At 55.6% G+C, this 26,418-nt stretch overlaps 1 protein-coding gene across 6 annotated transcripts in view; it reads left to right on the top strand.

Annotated features, from left to right (window-relative positions):
• PRDM16 (PR/SET domain 16) overlaps nt 1–26,418 on the top strand; it is a 326,161-nt gene that overhangs the window by 266,999 nt on the left and 32,744 nt on the right. For all 6 annotated transcript variants that reach the window (XM_061185098.1, XM_061185097.1, XM_061185101.1 and 3 more), the window contains exons 4-5: nt 10,506–10,640; nt 21,741–21,843. In XM_061185098.1, the coding sequence (XP_061041081.1) occupies nt 10,506–10,640; nt 21,741–21,843 (238 nt within the window). The remainder of the gene's footprint in view (nt 1–10,505; nt 10,641–21,740; nt 21,844–26,418) is intronic.

Genomic DNA, 26,418 nt, shown 5'->3' with positions numbered 1-26,418 from the left:
AGGCATCTACTCATTATTTGTCACCCAAACATTTATTGAGCACCCACTGTAGCCTGGCCATGGGAATCGGCCAGACGAAACCTTCGAAGCCCTCATCATGCAGGGGAAGAGAAAGAAATTATGTGGACAGGACAGCCACGGTCTACCATCGTCCATACTGTGATGGGGCAGGGACAGTGAGAGCCCCTCAGAGGGTCCCACCCCAATGTGTGGGATCAGGGCAGTCCTCTTGGGAGAGGTGTCCCTGTGTTCTGCCACCTTTACAACTCTTGGTAGAATGTATCCTTATATCTCACCTTGGGAGTTGGAGAAAGCCAGAAGTGTCTGGGCAGGTTGGGGGAATTCTGTGCCTCATCCATCTATCCATCCATCCAACCAACCATCCATTAATTCATCCACTCATCCATCAATCCATCCTTTCATCCAGCCATCCATTCATCCATCCACTCATCCATTCATCCATCCATCCATCTATCCATCCAATCATCCAACCATCCATCCATCCTACCATCCACTCATCCATCCATCCATCCACCCATCCATCTATCCATCCATCCATCCATCTATCCATCCATCCACCCATCCATCTATCCATCCATCCACCCATCCATCTATCCATCCACTTATCCATCCAGCCAGCCATCCACTCATCCATCCATCCATCCATCCATCCACCCATCCATCTATCCATCCATCCATCTATCCATCTATCCATCCAATCATCCAACCATCCATCCATGCATCATCCACTCATCCATCCACCATCCATCCTTCCATGGACTTGTTCAGTGAGCCCTGCGTGAACACTTGTCCTTGGTGAGGCTCTAGGGAAGCTTCAGTTGTTCTTGGCCACCATCCTCAGGAAGAACAGAGGTGAGAAGGGGAGGACCGGCCAGGATATGTGGTCCCCACAGGTCATAAAAGGGGCAAGACAGGCAGCCAGTACACAGTGTCCAGCTGATCTGCTCCTTTCCAGCTGTGCAACATTAGCCCAGTTACTTCAACTCCTCTGTGCTCAGTTTCCTCATCTACAAATGTGGCTACAACAGAGGCTCCCCCTCAGGGAGGGGAGCATCTAGGGACTCGGTAATGAGACTCAGCAGCGGCCAGCAGCGAGGGCAACGTCAGCGGTCTGTAGTTGCCTCCTCCTGACCAAGGGTGGGGTGGAAAAGCCCCGGGGCAGGCTCTGCACACCACTGCCCTCCAGAGAACAAGAGGATGTCTAAGAGGAAGGCAGGGGGAAGACGGAGCCTTCCTCCGCCCAAATGTGTCTGCTTCTCTGAGGGCTGCGTCTGGACGTCACTCCTAGTGCAGCCTGTGTTGGCTGTTGTCCACGGTGACGGGGTCGTCTGAGAGGGTCTGAGGGTAGCAAGGCCCTGGGCTGAGGTCGTGGGCTGGAGGGAGCAGAATCCCAGCCAAGGGGCAGAGAGGTGGGTGAGGAGGCCCAGGGCATCCTTGGTGGGCTCCTCAGCCTGGCGTTTGGCTCCCACGCTTGGGGCTTCTGTCCGGCAAAGAGAAGGTGCAGGCAGCCCCCTACGCCTGGCCTCAGGGAGCGTGCTTGCTCTTTTTGGAAACTCCCACCCCTCAATTTACAGCAGCCAAGCCATTGTGGGAATTCCTCCTGCACCTGCTAGGGGGCGGGGCGGGGGGGTGCCCCGTCACAAGCTCTGCAGTTTGTCACCATCAATGTGGCCAGAAAAAGGTTATGAATGTGACACCTCCCGGGGGCCTCGCATTAACTCAACGACAGAGAAACCGCTTCCTGTGGGCAGCCCCCAGGCTCCCGCCTCGGCCCTCGCAAGGATGCTGCCACAAACCTTTGGTTTGGGGTGTTTGGGCTTTTTTTTTCCCCAATCTTTTTTATGATCAAGAAACAAACACAAGTGTGTCACTTCAGAATGTCACAGCTGAGTCTGCGTTTACGTGCAGACTTTACGCTCAGAGACTTCTGCTCCGGACCCAAATTCAAATCAGATCAGGGTTTGAAAATGTGTTTGGGTTGTTAGCGATTTAACCATGGCAGCCCAGGGAGCGGGGCAGGCCTGCAGCCTGCGGTGAGGCCAGGAACTTGCTAGCTGGGGGGGACTTTACAAGCTGGGCCAGGATTTGGGGAGGCTTCTCTGCACCAATAGCCTTTACCTGTCCAGACCATCCCAGGTGTTGGCACGTGGATGGCTTCTCACGATTCTGCCCTTCCCTGAGTATCAAACTCTCTGGTCAGCCCCCAGGCCCAGCCATTGTTGGCTGGACCAGATGTGGACATTTTCACCCCGCAAGAAGCAGAACCCCTGGGAGGCTGGAGCTGGGCAAGGCTGGGCCGTCTGTGCTGGTGTTTGTTGGGAGCCCCTGCTGTATGGTTGCACGGGGGCCTCCATAAGACACTCGTGGGTCCCCCACTGCAGAGCCAGGGCAGGGGGACAGAGAGGGGCAGGGTGTGCACCTGAATTACTTGGGGACGGAAACTTCTGCAAGAACCCATCTGGCAGGGAGCTGCCCTGGCGACACCAGCCATCTCCTCAAGGTTAAGTAAAAGGGAGGCCAGGGATCTGGGACCAGGTCTGGGGTCCGCAGTTGTTTGCCCTCCTTGGCAGGTCCAGGTTCAGCCTGAAATTCTTGCTTTGACCCTGGTGTCCACACAGCAACTGAAATCCCATCTCAGTGCTTGTGAGAAATGCCCCAGAAAGGCCACAGAAGTCTTGTACCACCATCTGCTACCAGCATTATGCTGAAGACGGAGCCTCCGGGCAAAAGTGCCCTCTGGGGGTGGCCGAAGCTGCCCACCACCCCACTGAGAGAGGGGCCAGGGACTTCCGCCCAGCAGCCCCTGGCTCAGCCGCTGGCTTGGGTCTGCGAGGAGGGCCCCCTCCTGCTGGGGGCTGAGGCCGGGCCCAGGCTCTCTGCAGGGACCAGGGGCTTTCTCTTTGGGGACACCCCAAGAACCTCCAGACTATGATGCCAGAACCCCACACACAGGTGGGCAGGGGGATTCTTTTTTTTTTTAATTAATTTTTATTGGAGTATACTTGATTTACACTGTTGTGTTAGTTTCTGCTGTACAGCAAAGTGAGTCAGTTATACATATACACATATACACTCTTTTTTAGATTCTATTCCCATGCAGGTTATTACAGAGGATTGAGTTCCCTGTGCTATACAATAGGTCCTTATTAGTTATCTATTTTATATATAGTCATGTGTATATGTCAATCCCAATTTCCCAATTTATCCCTCCCCCCGCCTTTCCCCCCCTGGTAACCATAAGTTTGCTTTATACATCTGTGACTCTATTTCTGTTTTGTAAATAGGTTCATTTGTACCATTTTTTCAGATTCCACATGTAAGCGATATCATTCGATACTCGTCTTTCTCTGTCTGACTTACTTCACTCAGTATGACAATCTCTAGGTCCATCCGTGTCGCTGCAAATGGCATTATTTCATTCTTTTTTATGGCCGAGTAGTATTCCATTGTACATACGTGCCACATCTTCTTTATCCTTTCCTCCGTAGACGGGCACTCAGGTTGCTTCCACATCCTGGGTATCGTAAGTAGTGCTGCTGTGAACATTGAGAGCAGAGGGGTTCTTGAAGGAGGAGGCGCAGGATGGAGCCTGTTTGCTGGGGGCCTTCTCCTACTCACCGCCAGGGCTGGTTTGTCTCTCGGGGGCCCCGGGCAGCCCATGGAAGATTCCCGACTGGCCAGGAGTCTGGGCTTCTTACCCACCCAGCAGACCCAGGAAGAGGCCCTGCTTCTGGCCAGCACCCTCTTCATCCTGTAGTGGGCACAGCCCACCCCCAACCTGGCACATTTCTGAAGAGCAGATGGGCAGGTGCAGACAGCCAGGGAAGCAGCAGATGCCCACAGCCGTCCGTGGCCACAAATATGTCCCCGCGGCACACGTGCCCTTGAACCCGGCAGAGCTGTGGGAGTGGGGCTCTGTTCGGGATGTCTTCAAGGAGCTACCAGGAACAAACCAAGTGTTCCTTACAGCGTGCTCTCCCTGCAAGGAGCCACAGGCCTCCACGCAGCTGGAAAGCAGGAAAGAGGCTTTCTAGTTCCAAAGGGGAAACTGAGGCTGGAGCCCAGAAAATCCCCACGTTGTCAGATTCGGAATTCGTAATATCAGGGCTGGAAAGGCACCTATGGTCAGAGGTCCGATCTCCCTTTGGAGCACCCTGGAGGGATGGTCCTTGAATCCCCACAGTGACGGGGCGCTCATCCCTTTGCAAGGCTTCTCACCCACCCCACAGGCTGCCTATAGGGACGTCTCAGCTGCTGGGCCTGAGGTTTCAGCAGACCCCTCTGGTTGCCAATCACCCTGAGGGGTTTCTGTGTCTGAGCAAGTTTCTCATTCATTTACTTCCCTGCAGACTTAAGGGCACTAGTTTCAATCACCAATTTGCCCTTTTATTTCTGATGGGTCAGGGCTATGGCCCACGGCCGATGAGACAGCCTGCAAACTTGCCGTGATGGACGGGACAGGCTGGGAGGAAGCCGAGCCCCCAAACACCCGACTCGGGCCAGGAGCAGGGCTGTGCTCAGGCCACACCAAGGGCCAGGGACCCTCGGAATAGCCCACACAGCCCCGCGTTCACCGAAGCCTCTCTTCTTATCGCCTGGGTGCTGTTGGCGAGATCAGGCATGTTAAGTCCTGCTCCAGCCCAGGCGATGCACGGAGCAGACCAAACCTCTCCGCTTTGCCACCGTCTCACCCTCTGGTTTTCTGCAAACTGCACAGACACTGCTGGGAGAGTTGGCCCCTCATGTGCAGCCCCTGGCCTGAGGAGGAAAACAAGAAAAAGGGAGAAGTAAAATCAGAATCCCATGGAAGGGGAGGAGGGGCCGAAGAAGGAGATGGGGAGGGAAGAGGAAAGTCCAGCGGCAGTGAACTCTGTTTCCTGGGCTCCAGGCTGGGCCCCCAGGGCCGTGCACCCCGGGAACGTAGCAGCATCGAATATCTGGGTGTTTTGTGGGAGATGGTCTGTGAACCCCAGGGAGCGCCGGGGCACCTGGGTGTCAGGATTTTGAGGGGAGAGGGTCTGAGAACCCCGAGGGTGTTTATATAGCACTTGGGTGTGTAAGTGATTTCTGGTCTGACCTTTGAAGGCACCTGTGGCCCCTGAACACATAGAGTGTGGTTTCTGGGGTCTGGCTCTAAGCTGAGAGATTCTGCCCATCGCTAACATGAGTGGATTCCCCCAGGCAGGGGCTTGGGGCCATGGCCTTGCTGCACCATCAGCAAGCCTGTCGGGCACCCAGCTTCCTCTGCGGAATCCCCATCCTGGGCTGTGCTCTCAGGTCCCTGAGACCGAGGGACCCCGGCCCTTATCCCCCCACAATGTCCTGTAACTGTCCCACGGAGATCACGGTCAGCAGGGGTGTCCTAGGAACCCCACGCAGCTCCTTTGGGCACAAGCCCCGTGGACACTGGCTCTCTCTACCCACCCCCCGCCGTGAGCTTCGGAGACAGACTGGCCTCCATCTTGGAGGAACAGCTTCCATGAGTTCCTCCTTGAAGCAGCCCCCTTCCTCCCTCCCTCCCCCTCCCCCCTCCCCTCCCTCCCCTCCCCCTCCCCCTCCCCCTCCCTCCCCTCCCCCCTCCCCCTCCCCCTCCCTCCCCTCCCCCCCTCCTCCCTCCCCCACCCCCGACCTTCCTCTCAGCCTGAGCAGGTGGGGCCCCATGACCCTCCTGCCAGCACTCCTGTCTGCTGGGCAGCCGTGCGACCCCTTCCCACCGGCCACATTTCTCCTTGGTGCTTGCTCATGTCACCACCGAGCCCCATGATGAGAGTCAGGACAGAGGATTTACGAGCTCATCCAGGCTCCGCATCTGCACCCAGCAGAGGTGTTTCCAGAAAGCCTCTCCCCCACCTCCTTCCATCACAAGAATGGACTTTCTGTTTCAGCTACTCGTGGACGCCATAAATCTTGGTGTGCGTGTGTGTGTGTGTGTGTGTCTGTGTTACGCACGTGCGGGTGCCTGTGGGTAGGACAGCCCCACACAGCTTGGTGGCTGAGCTCGTGGCTCTGGATCAGCTTAAAGAAGGGGTCAGGGTGAGAAGGATGAGACCTGCCCCGTGGGTCCTCCCCGAGCTGGAAGCGGACGCTGGGCCCAGGCCTCCATGGAGCCGAGCTGCAGAGGCAGGACGCGGGGCCGAGGGACCGGACTCCCAGGCCCGTTCCTTCCTGCCTGCTTGGAGCCCATTAGGCAGCTGACAACAGATACGTTGGCATTCCCGCCAGCACGCACACCCCGGATGGCCAGAGGCTGGCCATGCCCATTAAACGTGAGAGAGCAGCCCAGCAGTGAGCCCACAAATTCGAGGTGCAGGAAACCTCAAATGATGTGCAAAAAAAATCGTCAAGGTGAAGAGAGTTTTTCCATGCCTTTGCTTCATAACTCGGCCTTTCTGGTGGGGGTGATTTATGAGCTGGGGAAGCTGGTGGGGGGACGAGGGGTGCAGAGGCCTGGAAGGCCAAGTGGGGGAGAGCGGGCAGGAGGGCAGCTTCCTTTGGAGGTTCCGGGACCCCCAAGGCTCAGCCCCAAACTGCCCAGAGCCAGGCTTTGGATGCGATCAGGCAGAGGGGCCGGACCTCAGATCTGCAGAGAGACCCAGCCCCAAGGCCATGGCAGCCTCCAGGCCACTGCCTGCTAACGTTGCCCTAGGAGATTGGTTAGGGGGCAACCGGGCCACCTCCTTCCTTCCGTCACACCCTCCCTGGTTCATGCCTTGTGCAGGAGCAGAACCGAGCTCGCAGCCTGGGGCAGGGGCTCTGCAGTCACCGTCTCCTGCTCCATCCACTTCTACCTGTATTGGCCTCCTGGGGCGCGGCTCTGAGCACAGACCAAACCAGGCCTCAGGCCCTGCTGAGCTGGGCAGAGAGTGACATGACCCGTCCTTACGGGCCCTGGAAAGTCTCATTCCGAGAGAGGCGGGAGGGGGGACCTGTGACGGCCCCGGCCTGCTTTCTGGATCCCAGGGCGTGCCGAGTCCTGTGGGCACGGAGACCCTCTCTCTGGTCCTCAGGCAGCGTGTGGGGGGCCTGGGCTGGGCCCGGCCCTGCTCCTGGAGCCTCCATCTCGTGTCCTGAAAATGCGCAATAACAGCCCCTGCCTGGGAGGTCCGCAGTGACAAAGAAGGGGCAGTGCTGGTACCAAGACAGACCTGAGCCCACACAGCTCATGGTGTGAGCACCCCAGAGGCCCCAGCTTGGCCACGGCGGAGACCCTGGAGAGAAGGCCCGAGACAGAAGGAAAGGAGGCCAGAGAGAGACAAACGTCGCTGCCCATTTCTCCCCTTCTGGAATCAGAAACGGCACGGCCCATCCACGCCGCAAACAAGAAGCCAAGCCTACAGCACCTGTCCACCAGGCCCGAGGCCCAGGCCCAGGGCCACTCCTGGGACTGTTTCTCTGATCTGAAGCAGAAAAGCAGCAGCTTCCAGGCCAGGCTCCTGCCTGCGCCCGCGCCCCTGCCCCTGCCCCCTGCCCCGGCTCCATCATCCAGGTATGCCCAGGTGTGCCCCACAGGGCTGGACTCTCCACACAACGACGGGAGAGAGACGTGGTCCTGGCATCGGGCTGAGGCCCTCACTGCCCAACCTGGCCCCGCATCGCTGGTTCAGGGCCCCAGGACCAGGGCTTCTCGTGCCTTCCCTGGAGGAAACGTCAGCCGTTCCCTGCTACCGCTCAGAGGGAGTGTTCGTCTCTTTGGGTGGAAGGCATTAGCCAAGGCCTCCTCTGTCACCCCACAAAGCCAACCAGGGTGCCCACGAGGGAGGAGGGGCCCCCGGACCTTTAGGGACCTTCAGGAAGTAACTGCCACCCTTGTGATGGTCCAGATGGTCGGGGCTGGGGGACCAGGTCCTCCGGGTTGAGGAGGAGGGACGTTTCCCGGAAGGGGCTGCTCACCAGAGAGGAAAGACATCCCCTGGAGCTGGGCAGGGGGGCCCTGGAGGATTTTTTGCCTCTGAACTCTGGGCCCTGCACCCCAAGAAGGACGGACACAGGCCGGAGGCCCCAGAGCAGTGTCCGTGCAGGTTAGCCACCGGCCGTGTCCACGTTCAGACACACTTGAGAGGCCTGGAGCTGTTTGCCGAACGAGGGCCGTGTCCAAATACCTGCAGGGCTGTCACATGGAGGAGAGAGAGGCCTGTTCCCAGAGGGCCGAGGGGACGTTCAGGAGGGAGGGCCCGGCCATGCAGAAGTTGCTCTCCGTGAGGCAGTGCTGCCATGGTGGGTCTGTGCATGTGCCCGCAGGCGTGCCGGCAGAAGTGTGGATTTGCTCCTAGGTCAGGCAGGGCTCGGGTGTGGGGCTGGGGGATGAGCCTGGGGTCTTCCAGCCGCCCTGCAGTGTCGCAGAATCTACCGGAACTGAGAGGCAACGGGCCATCCCTGCATCCGGCCTCCCGGGCTTTTCTGTCCCAACCCCACACGTCCTTTGAGAACCGCAGGGTCAAGCGCGCTCTCTGGGGGGACAGGAGACGCAGGGGCCCCCCCTGCACTGGTTGTGACGGCTCACAGCATCACTGACCATCTCTGCTAGTCCAGACAGGACCATGGGTGAGGGGAGGAGACCGAGAGACACAGGCAAAGAGACAGAGACAGAGAGACTGCCAGCCGCCTGCCGACACCCACCTGTGAAGATACTGGGTGGGAGGCACAGGGATGGGGTGGGGGGGGTGGAGGGGTCCCTGGGTCTTGGCCAGCCAGCCCCTCTTCCTCCCTGTGATGGAGCCAGGCGGCCGGGTGCCTTGCCGAGTGACGGTGCCACTACCCACAGCTTTGCTTGGTGGCTCTTTCTTGCGGGTTTCCTGCATTGGGGGTGGGAGGTAAGAGGAGGGGCCCGTGAGAGGCGTTAGCATCAGGAGAGGGGCCTCTCCCGTGTGGCCTGCCCCCCACAAGCCCACAGTGGCCTCCCAATGGGGCCCAGAGCGGCCGTGTCCCTTCACCCCCAGCAGCCAAGGACCAGAGGCTGGGCCGGGCAGCCTCCCTGTGGCCACACTGTCCCAGGCGCTCTTTCAGAATTAGGGCCATTTGGTTGAAGTCCCCAGAATGGAGAATCGTCAAATGGAGGCCTCTGGGCTCACAGCCCCTTCCAGGTCAGCTCAGCAGCCACTCAGAGCCTCGGCATGGCAGGAGGGGCTGCCGCGGGCTCCGGGGTTCCGTGGGGTTTGGATGCGCAGGAGGACTAGAGGTGGGTTCTAGGCCCTCCCACAGCAAGGCGGCAGCTTCCCGAAACCTCGCTGACTCCCGGGCCAGGCGGGACCCTGGGCCATTTAGAAAGTGTCCATGGACGTTTGGGAGGCACCAGAGCTGTTTACAAAGCATCCTGATTCTCTGGCCAGAAGTGGGCTCCTCCAGGCCTCAGGGGCAGCCTCCCTCCCTTCTCGGGTCCTTACCTGTTCATCAGGCGGCATTGGGGAGACCCCCAGGGGAACAGGGGCCGTGCGCCTGGGGTCGGCCTCCTCTGTTTGTGCTAAGACAGGTCACTACCCCCTGCCCTGACTTCACTGAGTCCTTCTGACACCCTGTTCCCATCACCCCTACCCACCTAGATACCCCTGCCCACCTGGACACCCCTGCCCACCTGGACACCTACTTCCAGTCCTCAATGTGGTGGTGGCCTCAGCCCCTCCCTCCGCCCCCCCCAGCCTCCCAGCTCAGCTGCCCAGGAGCTTGCCCACGATGCCACCGGCCTCCACGGCTCTGCATCCGGGCCCCTGAGCGGGCACTGATCAAAGCAGGTGGGAGGGACTCTGCCTGCAGCGTCCACCTCGGCAGGGACAGCAGTCAGGTCGGTCTTCTGGGAAACGACCTGCTCAGAGGTGCGCACGCCGGAGAAGCTCCTGGCCTCTGCCTGCCAGGAGGGCGTTCAGAAAACTAGAGCGGCAGCAAAGGACCTGATGCCAGTCGGGCCCGTGGGGCCTCTGCCGGCTGGGCGTCTGCAAACACCCAGCGTCAGATGGAAACTTCCACTTTTAAGAAAACCAAATGATTTTCCTTCTTGCAGGGCAACGTGCACGCTGCTGTGAGCGTGCACGCTGGCACACGCGCACGCACAGGCGCACACGCGTCGAGATTCGCACGCAGCCACACCCCGACCACAACTCCACCTTCGAGACCGCTCACCCCCAGCCCAGCCCAGTGCCCTCAGCAGAGGGCCGTGCTCTCGGACACAGCGGCCTCTGCTTTCTCACACGTGGGGCCGCTTGCTGGGGAGTTTTCACAACGCCGGTGGCACTTTTATGGCTGTGCCAGGGCAGCGATCTGCTCGGTGAGAACAGACAGGACGGTCCTCCTACCTCTGCGTCGGGCTCCTTCCCGGAGGCTCCTGGGCGTCGGTGGGCTTGGCGGGCTGAGGGCCTGGCTGATGCCCAGAGGCCGGCCTGCCTTCCTACTCTGCACCCAAACGGCGGACTCTCTTGCTGGGCGAACGTAGAGTGTGTCGGCTCTAGCACACAGGATGCCTCTGACCTTTCTTGGTTTTCTTTCTTGCCGGGCAGATCTCCGAAGACCTGGGCAGCGGGAAGTTCTGTGTGGACGCTAATCAGGCCGGGGCCGGCAGCTGGCTCAAGTACGTCCGCGTGGCATGCTCCTGTGACCACCAGAACCTCACCATGTGTCAGATCAACGAGCAGGTAGGTCTAGGGCTCGCACAGAGCCTTGTCCCTGGGGCCCTGGCACCAGGATGGATGGGAGTGGGGCCGCCAGGTGAGGGGTTAGACACATCTCTACCAAGCCCGTCCTGCAGCGGGGGGGCTACCTGACACTTGGTCAGTGCTGAGTTTCCGGGAACTCAGCGACACTCCCGAATGCTCCATCAGAGCCTTTGCTCCGGAGCTGACGGGGCTCGAGAGCCAAAAGATGATGGCTTATGGGAAGAAACATGGCCGGGAGCGGGCAGGGTCTGAAACTTCAGGGTCCACATTCCGACAAACGCCACCCCCGTGAGAGAAGTGGAGAACCGGACCCCTCTCCTTGGGGTCCTTCTGTTGTCTGTCTTTACAAAGACATGGTCCTTCTGTCTGTCTTTGCAAAGACCATGTGTCCTTGGTCGTGAGAATCGTGTCTAAATGGCTGTTTATCCAAGCTGCCCGGAAGGGTCCGCACTGGCCATCTGGAAGGCTGAGGTGAGGCCCCAGCTGCCCAGAGTCCCCAAGAATAGCTGTGGAAGCCCAGCCAGCCTGCGGAGGTGACTAGCCCTGTTCTGGCACAAAATTCTGGCCCTGCTGGGAGCCAACTGATATTTTTCCTGAGCTGTGCGGTCCTGACTTCAGCCCAGGCCCCACCAGGGCCAAGGGACGCTTTGGCTTCTGCTGCCAGCCCCCAAGAGGCCGAAGACCCCTCTCGACACACTGGACCCTTCTCACCGCTCCATGTCCGTGCCGGCCCAGGGCTGCAGGCATCCACTATCGGGAACCAATCAGGACAGAAGATGCCACGCGGAGTTTCCACCACAAAGGAGCCTTAGTCCTTTAATGTCTTTAATTACAACTTTGCAAGTGGCCCCCAGAGACTCTGCTCAGAGCCAGGCCCCTCGGGCCACGCTTTCACTGGGTCCCCAGGGCACGGCTTCCTCGAGATGCCTGGGGGCCCAGCCGCTTCCATCAGAGGAGTTTGCTTTCGCCTCTGTCTTGGGGTTACTCGTGAGATTTCATTTGCAAAAAGGATTCCATTGCTTTAAAAAAGGTTTGTGGAGACCACATAACAGAGGGTGCAGCTTTGAGTCGCCAGTGCAAACCTCTAAAAGCCGTTTGAGGCTCTTGACTTTAGAGAGACAGTTTTGCATAAAGAAAGGCAGAGAGCACACACCCAGGAGGCCCCGGGACCCGTGTGAGCTGCCGGGCACCTCGCCCTCATCTGCTCAGCCCCGTCCCCGGCCGTGGGGCTCAGCCTGGACCGAGCAGCCCTCCCTCCACTGGACACGATCTGGTGATGCTCAAATCCACCTCTGCTACTGAGAGGTCTACAGCTTCCACTGAGAACCCAACATTTTGAAAAAAAGGGTTTTTTTAATTGCAAAATATATTGAGGAAATAAAGGAAAAGAATAATCATAAAAATTAAAAAGAAAAGACCCTTTCAGACGAACGTGAAATGTGAGTGAAGGAGAATTAGGGTTAAGGCACATGGGAAGATGGTCCTTCCATTGGCTGTCTTTGCAAAGAACATGTGTCCTTGGTCGTGTGTCTGGGAGCCGAGGGGCAGTGAAAAAAATACCAGGAGGCCGGGGCCAGGACTGCACTTTTGTGAGATGCAGCATAAAATAATGAAGGATCCAGATTTTTTATTTAAAAAAGAAATGTTTGGTAGGTGCCTTTATGTGGCAAGCTTTTGAAAATGCAGAAAATGCAGCTGTAGCATCTTCTCAAAGAGAAGCCTGTCTTCCGACATCTTTGTTTTATAATTAATATTTCAGGTTAGCTTTTATTTCAGCTCCACGCAGGGTCCAAATGGAATTAACTACTTTGCAGCAAACTCTTTCCTTCTTCAGGACCAGTGGACAGGAATACCCTAAACTCATGGGTTCCCTTTCATTTAACCCCCCTTTTATCCCCCAGTGCTTACCAAGCTCCGTCCTACATTCGGAACCATACCTGGCTCAAATACTTAAACCCAATGTAACATCAAAATTTCATCCTTGCCTGCTGGATGTTTCTAACAGCCTAAAAATGGGGGATTTATTATCCCCGTCTTAGTTCACAGGCTCGGAGAGGACTTCGGTGCATATTTAAGCAAAAGCAAAAATGAAATGGCCTGGGGACTTCCCTGATGGCACAGTGGTTAAGAATCTGCCTGCTAATGCAGGGGACACGGGTTCGAGCCCTGGTCCGGGAAGATCCCACATGCCATGGAGCAACTAAGCCCGTGCACCACAACTACTGAGCCTGCACTCTAGAGCCTGCGAGCCACAACTACTGAGCCCACATGCCACAACTACTGAAGCCTGCGTGCCTAGAGCCCCTGCTCCGCAACAAGAGAAGCCACCGCAATGAAGAGTAGCCCCCGCTCACCGTAACTACAGAAAGCCCACATGCAGCAACGAAGACCCAACGCAGCCAAAAATAAATAAAAATAAATAAATCTATAAAAAAATTATTTAAAAAAAATGAAAAGCAGTAAAATTTCTCCACCCAGGGCCTTTCAAACCCTCCATCCTCCGAGGGAGAGAGGACCCTCTGCCCTGCCTCCTGGGACCGTGGCGGGTGATTCCTGCTGGTACCGGGCAACCGAGATTCCCGCCAATGTCCCCATCTCCAAACTTAACGGCATGGCAGTGGCTTCCAAACACCCAGGAAAGCAGGAGCCAAGAGTTGTGAGGAGGCGGCCGCATCTCAGATCTCAAAGGAAGATGGGCAATTTGTGGGATATATTTTCCTTTGAGAAATAACACAATTTTAAACTCTAATAATAATAGGAAAACTGCTCTGAAATACACATAGATTCTCAGTATTTGTTGGTTTGAATGAAGTGAATTTTAGAAATACCTTTTTGAAGGGGGTATGCTAGATTTCGAACTATTTTGTAGACAATCTCTCAGAACCTGACGTGCTCTCTCTCGGGATGGCCACGCAGCCCAGCAGAAAGTCTTTCCTTCCGTCCCCCAGTCCCAACCGTTGGCAACTCAGCTCGCTGCAAAGCGACCGGCTTGACCCTGCGTAGAGCTGGAATAAAAACGTCCCTGAAATATTAATAATAAAACAAAGATTTTTGAAGACAGGCCTCTCTTTGAGAAGGAAACATTACACGATATTAATGGGGTTTCTCAGATTTCCATAATCCCAAGAGTTTCCACCCGGATTTCCTGGCACTTAGAGAACTCCCCCTCCCCCACCTCACCGACGACACACACTCATACAAACACACAAACACACTTAAGTGAACAATTTCCCTTTCTCTCTCTCTGCTCCCCACCACACACACACACAGACAGACACACATACACACCACCTCCTCCCAACACAGCACAGACACAGGGAAGGAACCGGGCTGAAGATCTCAGATCCATAAAAATGGCTTCTGGAAACAGTGTGTTACCAGATGGTATTCTGTAGAGAAGTGACTTCCGTCAGAAAGAGCACTGACTTGAAGTTCGTGACCATGACCTGAGCCCCAATGTCCAGAGGACAAAGGAGACCAGGCAGGAGAGGGTGTCTTAGAGAGAATGTTCCAGAAGCCACAGCGGCCAGAGGATTTGAGGCAGCTCTGGACGGGCCTCCTGGATGGTCCCGAGTCCTCCGGAGAGACCCACGTGGGGCGGCGAGCTGAGGTCAGGGGGTCTCATCCCCCTCAGCCCAGCACGGCCTTTGCCAGTGGCCAGACAGGCCGTGGGGACAGACGTACCCCCCATGCCCCGTGAGGTTCTGAGCGGCTGGCAGCCCTCCAGCTGCATCGTGGGCACTCGGGGAGCCCAGGCACTGGGCAGTGCAGCCCCCCAGGACGGCCTCCTTCCATCCGGCCGGGCCTCGTTCTCCCCGGAGCCACTCAGGCCACTGACCACGTGCCCCCTGCCCAGCCGTGGGACTGCAGGGCCGTGCTCAGGGCCCCTCCCCCAGGTCCTCATCTGTGCCCCTCTTGGAGCCCTGTGGTTCTAAGCGGTCCCTGCCCCAGCGGACCTCGGGGAGAGGTGACTGGCCCGTCACTCCTGCTCCTTGGGCACCAGCTTCAGCACCGGCCTCAGCCCTCCTCTGTGCAGCTCTGGAGGGGTAAGCCCCAGGCAGCAAAGGCCAGGGGGGCCATGAATGTCCCCCTGCACCCAGCGCATCACCTAAAGGTGACTTGTGGTTTGCTACTGCATAGAACCCACAGGCGGTCCTGAGGCCACACGAGCTTTAGGGCGGCCCAGGTGCTAGGACCAAAACATGCACAGCAGACAGCTGTGGCGGAACATGTCATCCTCTGGCATTTTTGGGGGGTGGTCAGACCGTAGCTGTAGAGCCTGGGGTGCTTTGATTTACTTTCCCAGCTTAGCAGGAAGAGAGGCAAGGAGCCCACGGGAGCCTCGGTTCACCTTGGGAGGCTCAACCGTTCCCCCAGCATCCTCCAACTCCCACTTTTCTTTTTGGAAAACGCGAGACCCTCAGATCACCCCTGGTGGTTCTTCCTCCCACCATTATGAGCAAACAAGTTGGTCTGAGATGTTTCAGAAGACACAGACAGGGTCTGTTCTTGGATTTGCTTTAATGGTAAGAAAGAAAACAAGAGCTTGGAAATAAAGTGCCCACCCGAGGAAGCAAAGGCAGGAAGAGGCCAGTGCGCGGCCCAGCTCCCTCTCCTGTTGCCACTTTGCCTCAGCAGGGCAAGGATGTCGGTGGCCGGGTGTCAGGTGGCTGGTGGGGCTGAAGATGGTACCACGTGATGCTGGGGTCACACGCGTACGTGTTGGGGAGCGCGACCTGGGGGTCGAAGCCCCCAGCACACCTCGGAGGGGCTGCGGGGCCCGCGCTGCACCCCCACCGCCGGAGCTGGCTGGGCAGGAGGAAAACCCACCACCACCAGCACCTTCCGAGAGCCAGTGAGGGGCTCAGCCTGAGCAGAGGGGCCGAGTCTCCCCAAAGTGGAAGCAGACAAAGGCTAATCTCCTTCGCAGAGCGTGTTAAACAAAGGAATTTCATTAGCAGATGAGCCAATGGATAACCGCGCAGCACCCTGTCTTTGAGAGCCAACACTTGTTTCTGATGAGAGCCTGGTGTTCCCAGGCCAAAGCTCAAGGCGTTTTCTTTTGCTTTCGTTTCCTCTGCTCCGGTGTGAACCACCTCCCCTCCCCCACCGCCTATCCCCGTGTCAGGGCGAGCGATCTGCCAGGGCTAGGATTTTAAACGACAGGCAGGCAACGTCCACCGCCCTGCTCTGCCCTGTTGCCAGACAGCCCATCACTCCCTCCACAGTTTCTTTAAATTAAAAATCGTAAGTGGATGGGCCGGTTTAAATGGTAGCTTCCAAACAATTAGGTACAATTTTCCGTTTGAAAATGAGAAGGATGGGGAATTCATTTTAGCGCTTCTTAACCAATTTACAAAAGACTTGAAAAATATAGCCAATTTGTTTTGAGTCAGAAAGCTGTTGCATTTTACTCTTTGGAGCAAACTGACCCCCTTTGGGGCAAAGAGCAAGGTATCAATTCACGATACTGACTATCATCATTTACCAGAATTTATATTTTTTTCTTCTTAATTAAGTGGGATACTTTATTAGAAGAAGGCACTTAAGAATGATGAAGACAATTTAACTGTGACCAATAATTTATACTATATACGTATATACACTAAAAAAAAATCTAGGGCTTCCCTGGTGGTGCGGTGGTTGAGAATCTGCCTGCCAAGGCAGGGGACACGGATTCGAGCCCTGGTCTGGGAGGATCCCACATGCCGCGGAGCAACTAGGCCCGTGAGCCACAATTACTGAGCCTGCGCGTCTGGAGCCTGTGCTCCGCAACAAGAGAGGCCGCGATAATGAGAGGCCCACGCACCGCGATGAAGAGTGGCCCCCACTTGCCGCAACTAGAGAAAGCCCTCGCACAGAAACGAAGACCCAACACAGCCAAAAATAAATAAATAAATACACCCAAAAGTTAAAAAAAAAAAAAAAAATCTAGGTACAAACTTATACTATATATTTTTATATTATACATAAATATAATAATTCATAGACAACAAATATAATTGTAACATCCAGGTACAAACTGTACAACTAAGAAGAGATATATAGAGAGATGTTTTTTAATGTTGAACTGCTGGGAAGGTGACAGAATATGTAACAGCCAAAAGTAAAGATTTAGGCACAAAGTGCTTCAGCCACACTTGGGAAGAGAGGAAAGTGGCAAATCCCAAAGATGACAAGCTTTCTCCCCTCTCTCGGCCTAAGGAAAGAATTGTCTGCTCGTCCCTGGAGCCTGCAGGTGGTGCCGAACGATCCCAGAGTGGCTGGCCGTCCCCTTGCTCCTACCCTGCTCTGAAACAGCCAGGGAAAGGTTCCCACAGTGAAGGCAAAGGGAAATAAAGACCTGCCCAGACCCTCGGCAGCTCCAAACGCTTGCTTCCCTGCTTCATCCTGAAGCATCACCTAGGCTGTTTTTTAAGCTCAACCCCTCCACCAGCCTCAGGACTCCAGTGTCCACAACTTTCCCAGAGAGAGATGGTCCACGTTTGGGGACAGCAAGTAATGAAGAAACATGGTGACACTTCCAAAGGTCTTGAAGCAATGAGGCAGTGCTAGGACCCACCTCACCACTTTGGCGACCCTGAGAGACCAAAAATGCCCAGGGATAACCCTCAGGCCAGCCTCCTCTCTCCAAAGCAGACTGGTCACTGGGCAAATTTGCTTTTCAGCAAGATCTTAGAGCAATGCAAATTCCCCTCGCTGTGTGCTTCTCTTTCGTGAAAAGGCCCTTGTGCACCACACCGAAAGCCTTCACAAATTCAAGCACAAGTGAATTCCGAAATCTAGGATGGAGAGAGGTTTATTTTTTTTTTTTTTAAGATAAGCACTGTGAAAGAGATTTCACATATTTTACTCAAATACGCCTTTAAAATTTCTCCAACTGGTCAAAGGGGCGGGGGGTGGGGGGGCGGAACATGGTCCAGTTCACTTATCACTTTCATGTTTTTTAAGAAAACCGTTTGCTCCAGGGAGGGGAGAGCACGGCTTTGGCCTGAATTCAACCTACAGGCTGGAAGTCTGCAATCTAGTCATTTCTACCCAGTGTAGGTTGGCTGGAGTTTTTCACCTATTTAAATTTTAAAATTCTAAGATTAAGGAGGAATAAAAATTGTGGAACTTACGTCTTCATGTTTGAAAATAGTATCTATCCTTGTGAAACTGACTTGGTATTAAAAACAAAAACAAACTTAAGGAGCTCTAAGGAGAAAATATCCCAAAGTGTCAGCCATCATCAATTTGAAATATTTCTTTGTCTTAAAGAATGTTGCTGGGGGAAAAGAAAATGATGTTCATTTTCTTAAAAGGCTGGGTCTCGCTGAATGCGGCCCATACGAAACCCAACTTTTCTCAGGCAGTTTCTCCGTCTTTGGCTGAGAACGTGGCCACTTATTTTTCCCAGCTCCGTTCACCTACAAGGAGCCGTCTCTTTGTGTCTAGAGATTGTAAAAGGGGAAGAAACTAGGCCAGGTCAGGCTAAATACAGTTAGAATCCGGAGGCCCCCTTGCTGGTGTCGCCCGCCCGTGTTCAATCAGGTCTCGCTGTTCCAAAGAGAACTGAAATGCTGAACACGGACTTAACTTGGGATCAGGTCTGTTTGGCATTGTTATTTTTTAAAGCCGTTTAGAGCAGACATTTATTGGCGCTAGTAAACTCAGCTGTTGCTGTGGGTCCCCCCCCCCCCCGCCCCCGCCCTCAGATCCTGAAACCAGAGAGAAAATTCCAGCTCTGCCTTGCCACACAGTCCAAGGACTGAGGCGAGTTTAAACAGTGTCAGGGATGCTGTTTAGAGACAGGCCTGGGTACACAGATGCCGACAAAGGCAGGTCTGCGCTGAGCCTGGGAACGAAAGGGCATCCGAGGCCAGGGCTCCTTCCCTGGAGAACAGGCTTCTGTCTTCCCTCGTGGGCAAAGCCTTAGGACTCAGCCCGTCCGTGATGCCCACTTGGCCCTGGGGTCTGAATATGACCCACGGAGGGGCACACAATGAAAGGCAGGTTATAAACCGACTTTAGGAATGTTTAAGGGGCTGCAATAATAATTTATTACAGGCCTCTAACGGAAGGGGCCGGCCGGTACAGTAAATGCGCAATTTGTAATTGTGCCCTATAAGCCAGGAGACCGCCCAGGCCTCAGTCCCACCTAAGCCTGGCCTTTGTCCCGGGAAGTCGCCCGACCCCACAGACCAGGAACCCGGTCTTCCTCTACGCGTCTGGCTGATAAGGCCTTGGTGCCACTGGGAACAGGTCGTAAAATCGCCGGCGGCCTTTGTGTGGACCAGGGCGGCCCGCGCACCCCGGCGCCCTTGGCAAAGGCGGACCGGCTGAGCTTGGGAAAGTTCGAGTGGTCTCCGGTTTGCCACCCCGCCCCATCCTCAAGGTGGAGGCAGGTTGGGGACGCCCACCGCCCCCAGCCCCGCCCCAGGCTCTGCGATCAGCACTAATAGCGATTAATTCCGACTGCGGCTCAAAGTCGAGGCGGCGGCTGCCCCGAGGGTCCCAGGCCGGGGAGGGGGTGCCCGCTGCGCACAAAACTGCATCCCACGGCCAGCGCGCTAGACCCTCCGGCGGCGACTGGGGAGGGTCGGTTCCCCCGGAGGCCAGGCGGCCTCCGAGGGGGTCGGAGCGGGGTGGGGCGTGGGAGGAGGGGGGCAGGAGGTCGTGCAGCTCTCGGAGCTGGGAGGGGTGTGGGGGAGGGGACCCGGGCAGCCTCCCAGTAAGCGGTGGGCGGGGTTCTGGAGGTCCGAGGGCCTTCGGAGAGGTGGGGTGGGGGTCCTGGAAGGCTGGGTGGCCCACAGAGGGGGTCGGAGGGGGAGGGGGAGGCGGAGGAGGGAGGCGGGCTGCACCAGCCCCGGAAGCCCGGCTGGAGCAGGAGCCCAGCATCCCGGCCGCGAGAGGATGCGGCCGCTGCAGAGCCGGGACCGGGTCTGAGAGCGCCGCCGGTCTCGCGCGTCGCTGGCCCTCGCGGGCTGGGCGGGGGGCGCGGCCGGGAAAGATGCTGCGGGCGGGTCCACATTGCCCTCTAACGGGGACCCTCGAGAAGCCACCGCGCTGCCGGGCCCGCCCCAGCCTGCGCGCAGGAACTCAGCGGCCCGCGGGCGCATTAAGCCTGCGCTTGCTGGATGCGCTCACTCACCGCCGCCGGGATGAAAGTACGATTGTTCCTGCGTATTAAGCCCTGACTCACCTCCCCGGGATGGCTCAGGGGCTCCTCCGAGCTTTGCTGAAGCGTGGGATTCACTCTGGGTCCGATTTTAAAATACAGTGACTCGAGTCTGATTTTTTAAAACAATGATTCAGCCACTGTAATTGTTAGATAAAATAATACAAAACTGGGAGCTTAATAACAATTGATTTAATTACAGAAGGTAATATGGTACAGTTTCTAGTCTCCATTTTTAAAATCTCATCATTATTTTAGCGACGTGCCAGGGAATAGTTGCCAAATGAAATTACTAACGAGTACAGAGAAAGGAAGGCTGCACATTGATAAGCCATCTGCGCATGTGCATATTCTTCTACTGGGTGCAGTTCCGCAGTCCAAGTGTTCGGCTGGGCGTTTGGGGACGCAGTGTGGCTCTGCTGTCCCTTTGAGAGCACATTGGTGTCACTCTGCAGTTAGTCGAGACTGGCAGTTTGTGAGGGCGTCCAAGCTGGACTTGGCCTGGGGAGGGGGGGAAAGGGGGAAAGGGGCCCCACCAGAGATGAGGAAGCTCAGCCTTCCAGATGTTTCCCCAGGGCGGGACCCGGGGGCAGGGGGAGGGAGACCGGCAGGCCGGTGCCCAGCTCAGTCCCTGGGGCCACAACCAGGCCAGCTGCTTCTGGGAAACCTGGCCTGACACCTAACCACCAGGTCCTCCATGGGGAGGGTGGTGCTGGAGGACCTCGGATGGAAATGGCCTGGAGAAGCCTCAGCCCCCAGGTCTCTCAGGGCAGAGGGACTTCGTCTCGGGTCCTTCTCTGGCCCCCCAGCCAGTCCTGTGGCCGAGCTTTCGGGCTCCTGGAAGCTCCTTGGTTACTGTTATCTGAAGAAAGACCCAAACACCACGTGCCAGCATGCTAGGCAGTGGACTGGCCTGAGAGAAATGCACCCTGCTGCCTGACATTTAAGATGCAGGGTTCCTGGTGTCAGCCCCGCTCACGTGAGGAGTGGGTGCCCCCACCCAGAGGAGTTGTGTCCCTGGTCTCCAGGGAGGGAAGGGGCTCCCAGATAGGGTCTGGCAAAGGTAAGGAAGGCCCCGTCCTCTCCCAAAGCCCCCCAAGCTGTTGGAGCCTGGTCCCTGGGCTCCATCCCCGATGGCCCCTGTCATGCTGCCCTTCTGAGTTGCTGGAATTGTCCAGATCGTGGCTGCCACCTCCCATGCAGATGGTGTTTTTTCAGGAGACACCTTGGCAAGGTACGGGGCTGCTCGGAGAACTGAGGCGGGACGTCCCTCAGAGCTTGCTCCAGGCTGCAGACTCTACCCTGAGCCCCACCCGACCCATCTCTGTTTTCAGAGGTGTCCCCCATCTCAGACCGCCGACGGCTGCTGGCACCGAGCTTGTGGCAGGCACAGGTGGCGTCCACACTCACCTGAGACTCACACCTGCTGATCGGGCCTCCGTCTGCGTTCATAGTCACTTTCATAAACATCCAGATTCACTCTCGACCCCCCTGAAGACCCCACCCCGCCCCCAGACAGCAAAGGGTGTCTTACATACATACTGACAAAAGGAACCTGGGAACCCACCCAGGCTCCACTCCTGATGAAAAGATGCACTTTTCCTAATATTTCCCTCTAGGACCCGCCCTGCTTGGGAACTTTGGGGCTAATCCTCACCTATTTCCTTTTGCACCCCTTTTATCAATATCCAAAATCTGGATCAAACAAGTTAAAAATAGACTCTAGTCCTTCTGAGTGTATTCTGTCAAGTTCCAAAGGGGAACCTCTTAGCAGCAATTAGAAGGCAGGTCAAGTGCCCAGCGGGCCAGCCTCCCCAATGAGCAGTGTCAATGGCGTGCGGGCTGGGTGTGCGCGATGTGGCTTTTAAAGCAGCAAGGCCGACAATGCTGACCCTTTCTCTCTGGTTTCTCCTTCACAGATTTATTATAAAGTCATTAAGGACATTGAGCCAGGAGAAGAGCTGCTGGTCCACGTGAAAGAAGGCTCCTACTCCCTGGGGACGGTGCCCCCCAGCCTGGATGGTAAGCCCCCACCTGCAGGAGCAGAGGCCTGGAGCTCCCGTCACTTCGGGCCACATGACAGGGGCCGGGGGTCCCCCAGCTGCTGCCCAAGGCCCACCACCCGGACCCCAAATGAGAGAACCAGCCTCTTCCTAACAACTTCTCAACCTAAGCGCTTTGCTTTCCCTGTCCTTGGGTTACGTGGGTCACACCCTGAATTCGAGATGACTTCAGACAGTACGTGTGAATGGGTGTCCTGCCGCCTTACAGCTTTGTAGTGGTAGAGGCCTAGGGGATTTTTAAAAACTGTATAATTAGTATTAGCAGCAGCAGCATTGCCTGTTCTCTACATGACTTAAAAACAAACAAAACCATTTTACAGCTTGGAAACCTTTGCCTCCAGAGTCTGTGCCAGGGGAAAGCTTCGGTCTCATTTAAGAGAGGGCATTGATGCCATAAGTGTCTTTGAAAGTAACGCCCATCTGCAGTTAAAAGCAAAAAGTCCCAGAGACAGGTTAAGGGAAAATTTATTTGGAGAGAGGGAAAATTTAGGGCTTCGGTGGGCTCCGCGGTGGTACGGTGGCCACTGAGCTCTTTCAGCAGGACTGCGGGAAGCGTCCCAAATGTCCTTTCCTCTCGGTTGGTCACTCGGCATTTGTCCAGTAGACATACTTCCCTTCCTTGTTCATCCATGCTCAGGCACATCTCAGAGACGCTTAAGAAAATCACAGTCTCGTATAAGCTCGGATTTCTGAAATCCAGATTTCTTTTCCTTCATCCACGTTGTTAAGCCTTGGGATTCTGGAATAGTTCTTAAGCCACAGAGGAAAAGTCCGGTTGGAGGAAGCTGCGTTGGCAGTGGAGGACCAGCTGGTCCGTTAACTCCCTAAGTGCAGCTGCTGAGTAGACCGTGTCTCTTCTTTGAATGAGACCCCACAAATGAGCAGAAAGGCAGCCTCTCCTTCTGGCCATCTCCGGAGCTCATGATTCCATTCCTGCTAGAGAAAGGGGGGAGGTTGGTCTTTCCCTTCCTGTCTTTCTTCCCCTCCCCTCCAAACACTCCAAGGGTTAATGATTAATGCCACTAACTGCAAGTTTCTCTAAGGAACTGCTCCAATGTCATGGCCTGGGGGTGTGGTTGGCTAGGCCAGGGAGCTGGGCGTTGGAATTAGCAGGAAGCAGAGCGACCTTTTTGGTCCCCGAGCGTGGCCCACCTTTGTGGGACAGCACTTTGTGCCCGTGAGTTGTCCCAAAGGCTATCTCCACAGAAGGACAATTCTGCAAGACGGCCCTACGCATGCTCTCCTCTAGACTTCGGTTATAATTAGGCCATCGAGAAAAGAACGGCTGAGCTCTGGGTAGCAGGGGGATGGTCTCATTTTACTTAAAATAATTGTTGAAAAGACCTGTGAATCTTAGATAATGCACGAGAACGCCGAGAGATAAATCCGCCTAACCCAAGGAGCGCGCTCGGTATTGGGGTTTCGTTTGTATGATGAGATGTCTTTCTTCCAAAAGGTTTTAAAAATCTTGATTCCTGTCCCCCTTCCAACGCCCGATCTTAAATAACCTGGGTCTACATTTTCCTAATAATTTATCAAACGTTTGTGGGCTAATTGCTTTCCGCACATAATAGTCCAACATCAAATATTTGACTTTCCATACCCTTTGCTGTCAAGATCACTCCTTCACCTCTCAACAGTCCCCCCACCGCCTCCCCCCCCCCCCGCACCCAGTTAACTCTGAATCACACAGAAAGAGAATGTAAAAATGTTCCTCACTAAGATAATTATCATAAAAAATCTTTTATCCCAGCCCCAGCTAAATGCAGCGGCCCCTTATCACGGCAGGAATTTGGAGTGCACTCTTGAGGGCTTTTGAGCCTCCAGTCTGGTAGATTAGCATGTAGATGCCACATAATTGTGTCCCCCTGGGTTCCCTGAAGCCATTAGGCACTGATGTATTTTTCTGTTACATTCCTGCTTTGCCTTGAAAAGTTGCTGATAGAACTTCAGATAGACGTGAGGCTGAGACTTGACAAACAAAACATCAGGCCGCCATGGCCTTGGTTTAGTTTGGTTTCAGTGGAAGAGCTTCAGCCCCAGTCCACGGCCTCCCCAGATTTAGATGAAGAGACTTCAGTTCTGAATCACAATTCTGCGTGCTCTTGTTGGAGGCAGGGGCTCTGCCAGGACAACGTCCAGGTATCATGGAAGAAATGGGGACGGGGGCTGCTTTGCCAGTTCGCTGAGGGAAACAGCACCAGTCCTGCAGACCTGGGACTGACAATGCTCTTTCAAAGCTGCAGCTTTGTAAAGAAATTCAGTTCCCATTTACCTACAAGTGATTCAGAGCAGAGGGAAGCCACTTTCAGATTCATTAGTTCCAGGGACTTTTTATTTTGTTTTTACTCTTTCAATGGAGAGGGGAAAGATTTCTCTTTCAGGGGAACTTCTTGCTCTTGGGAGAAAATAAAGAAAATCATTTCCTTTCAAATATGCCTTTCTTTTGAGAAAGGCTCAAATTTATTAACTTTTCTCCCTCTCCAAAAAAGATCAAGAGGATGCAGTGTATTGTGTATAAAGCATGAGATAGGCATAATATAATATAATATAATATAATATAATATAATATAATATAATATAATATAATATAATATAATATAGCAATACAACACAATAAACATAATGTAACCAGAGTGTAACATACTCTAGTATTTCTTTAAAATGGAGTTGCTTGTGCTGGGAAAGTGAAAACCACGTGGGCTGGGCACATCCTTCTTGCCCCGTCCAGCTTGCCCTGGGTGTGTATTCAGTGTCAACCTTACCTGCGTGGAAGTCGTTGGGACACCTTTCCACACCATGGCACAGGTGGGCGAGACTTGGACGTGTCCTGTCCTCGGCTCTGTCCTTCGACAGGAACAAACTTGGGTTGGTGATGGGATGGGGGCATGGAGGAGAGGGTGCCCTCCACGGTTGGTTCCACTGCCTCCAGGACGCCCTCAAATGCCTTCAGAGTGAGAAACAGGCTGAATTTTCATTGTAAATCCAAATTCCAGATCCAAACTGGAAAAATAAGTTGGTCAGTGCTGTGGATGGGTGGGGCTGGCCCTTCTTCTTGTCTTTGTTTTCAAATTTCAACGTTGGTGACTGTTCTTAGGTGGGTCCAGAAAGAGTAAGATACAAACTGGCATTTCTAACTTCATCTTGATGCTGGTGGGAGGGGCCCCCCTCAGCCTCATTCCAGCCCAGGAAGTCCGAACAAGCCCACGAGAGCAGTTTTGTGGGGTCTATGCATCCGGTTCTGTTCTAAAATGGTACTCTTGGTACTCAGACCCAGTGGAAAGGAATCCCTGTTTCTAAGGACAGGGAAGGCCTGCGAGGGCGGGTGGATGACAATGCGTGCCCACACGCACACCACATGGGGTGCCTTTCTTATACCCTCAGCGGGAAGCTGGGACTCAACCGCCTGCCCCGGGCACCCAGCAGAGCGACGGCTCCACGTACACAGCTCTGCCACCTCCCCTCTGGGTGCCCCGGGGAGCCAGGCAGCCTCCCCAGGCAGCCTCCCTTTACTGGTGACAAAGCATGAGGACTGATGCGGGGCTCGGGGGAGGGGACACCGTACAAAGTTCCCGGACGGAGCCTGCCACGTGGAGGGTCCCCGCCTCCACGTCACAGTGGCCATTTCCCTGAAAGCAGCGTTCAGGCTCCCTCCCGTTTTAGAGGCAGCGTCTTGCAGACTTGCCAGGTGACTAGTTTGTGATGTGCGTCCTCCTTGCCCACCTGCCCCCTTCCGGGACTGTGTTTGGGGTTCCGCCCCAGCACCCGAGGACCGGCCCAGGGCCTCAGTGGGCTTCGTTTTAGAATCTTCTCTGACTTAGCCCACTGCCTCGTATTGCTTCTGCCCAGTGGTGCTGCCCACTGGCGGGGACGCCAGGGTCCTGCTGACCTTGGGTTCGCAAACACTGGCTCAAGGATCACTGGCACGGCCGCCCTCCATCCTGGGCTTCTGTGGTTGCTGAGGACTGGCTGGCCCTCTTGCCTCCTTCCAGTCTGTTCTGTGGCTCAGCACGTGTCAGGGGCAGGTCCAGGGATGACCTTTCTGGGATACTGGGTGGGGGCAGAGCCTCTAAGCCCCGAGTTAAGCTCAGGTCCCCGCACCCAGAGCAGGGCTGGGGGTTGTCACTGGATTCCCCAGACTCTGAGCACGAGCTGTTTTTTCCCCTTCTTGCTCAAACACTTTCCTGACAGCAGCCTCATGCCGGCGAGCAGGACAGGACGCTGGGACTCGGCTGTGTCTGACCAGCACTGGGCCCGCCTGGCCTGCCCCCCACACACGCGTCCCCCGGGCTCCTCTCATCCCCGCAGCTCTCCCCTGTCACCCAGGGAAGGTGACAGCTGCCTCTGTGTGTGTCCGAGGGTGTCATTCCAAGGCCCGGGGCATCTCAGAGGCGGACCCCACAGGAGTGTCCCCCTTGGGCATTGGGGGCTCTGGGTGCCCACTAGTGGGGGCACCAGGTGTGGCCAGACGCTGGGAGCAATACCTTCGCCCTCAGGCTCAGGGAAGCTTCCAGTCTCGAGGAGTCCTCCCATC

The sequence above is a fragment of the Eubalaena glacialis genome, chromosome 3, assembly GCF_028564815.1.
Source record: "Eubalaena glacialis isolate mEubGla1 chromosome 3, mEubGla1.1.hap2.+ XY, whole genome shotgun sequence".
In the NCBI taxonomy this organism is placed as follows: Eukaryota; Metazoa; Chordata; class Mammalia; order Artiodactyla; family Balaenidae; genus Eubalaena; species Eubalaena glacialis.
The sequence above is the reverse complement of the archived record's forward strand: the minus strand, read 5'-3'. Positions and strand labels throughout refer to the sequence as shown.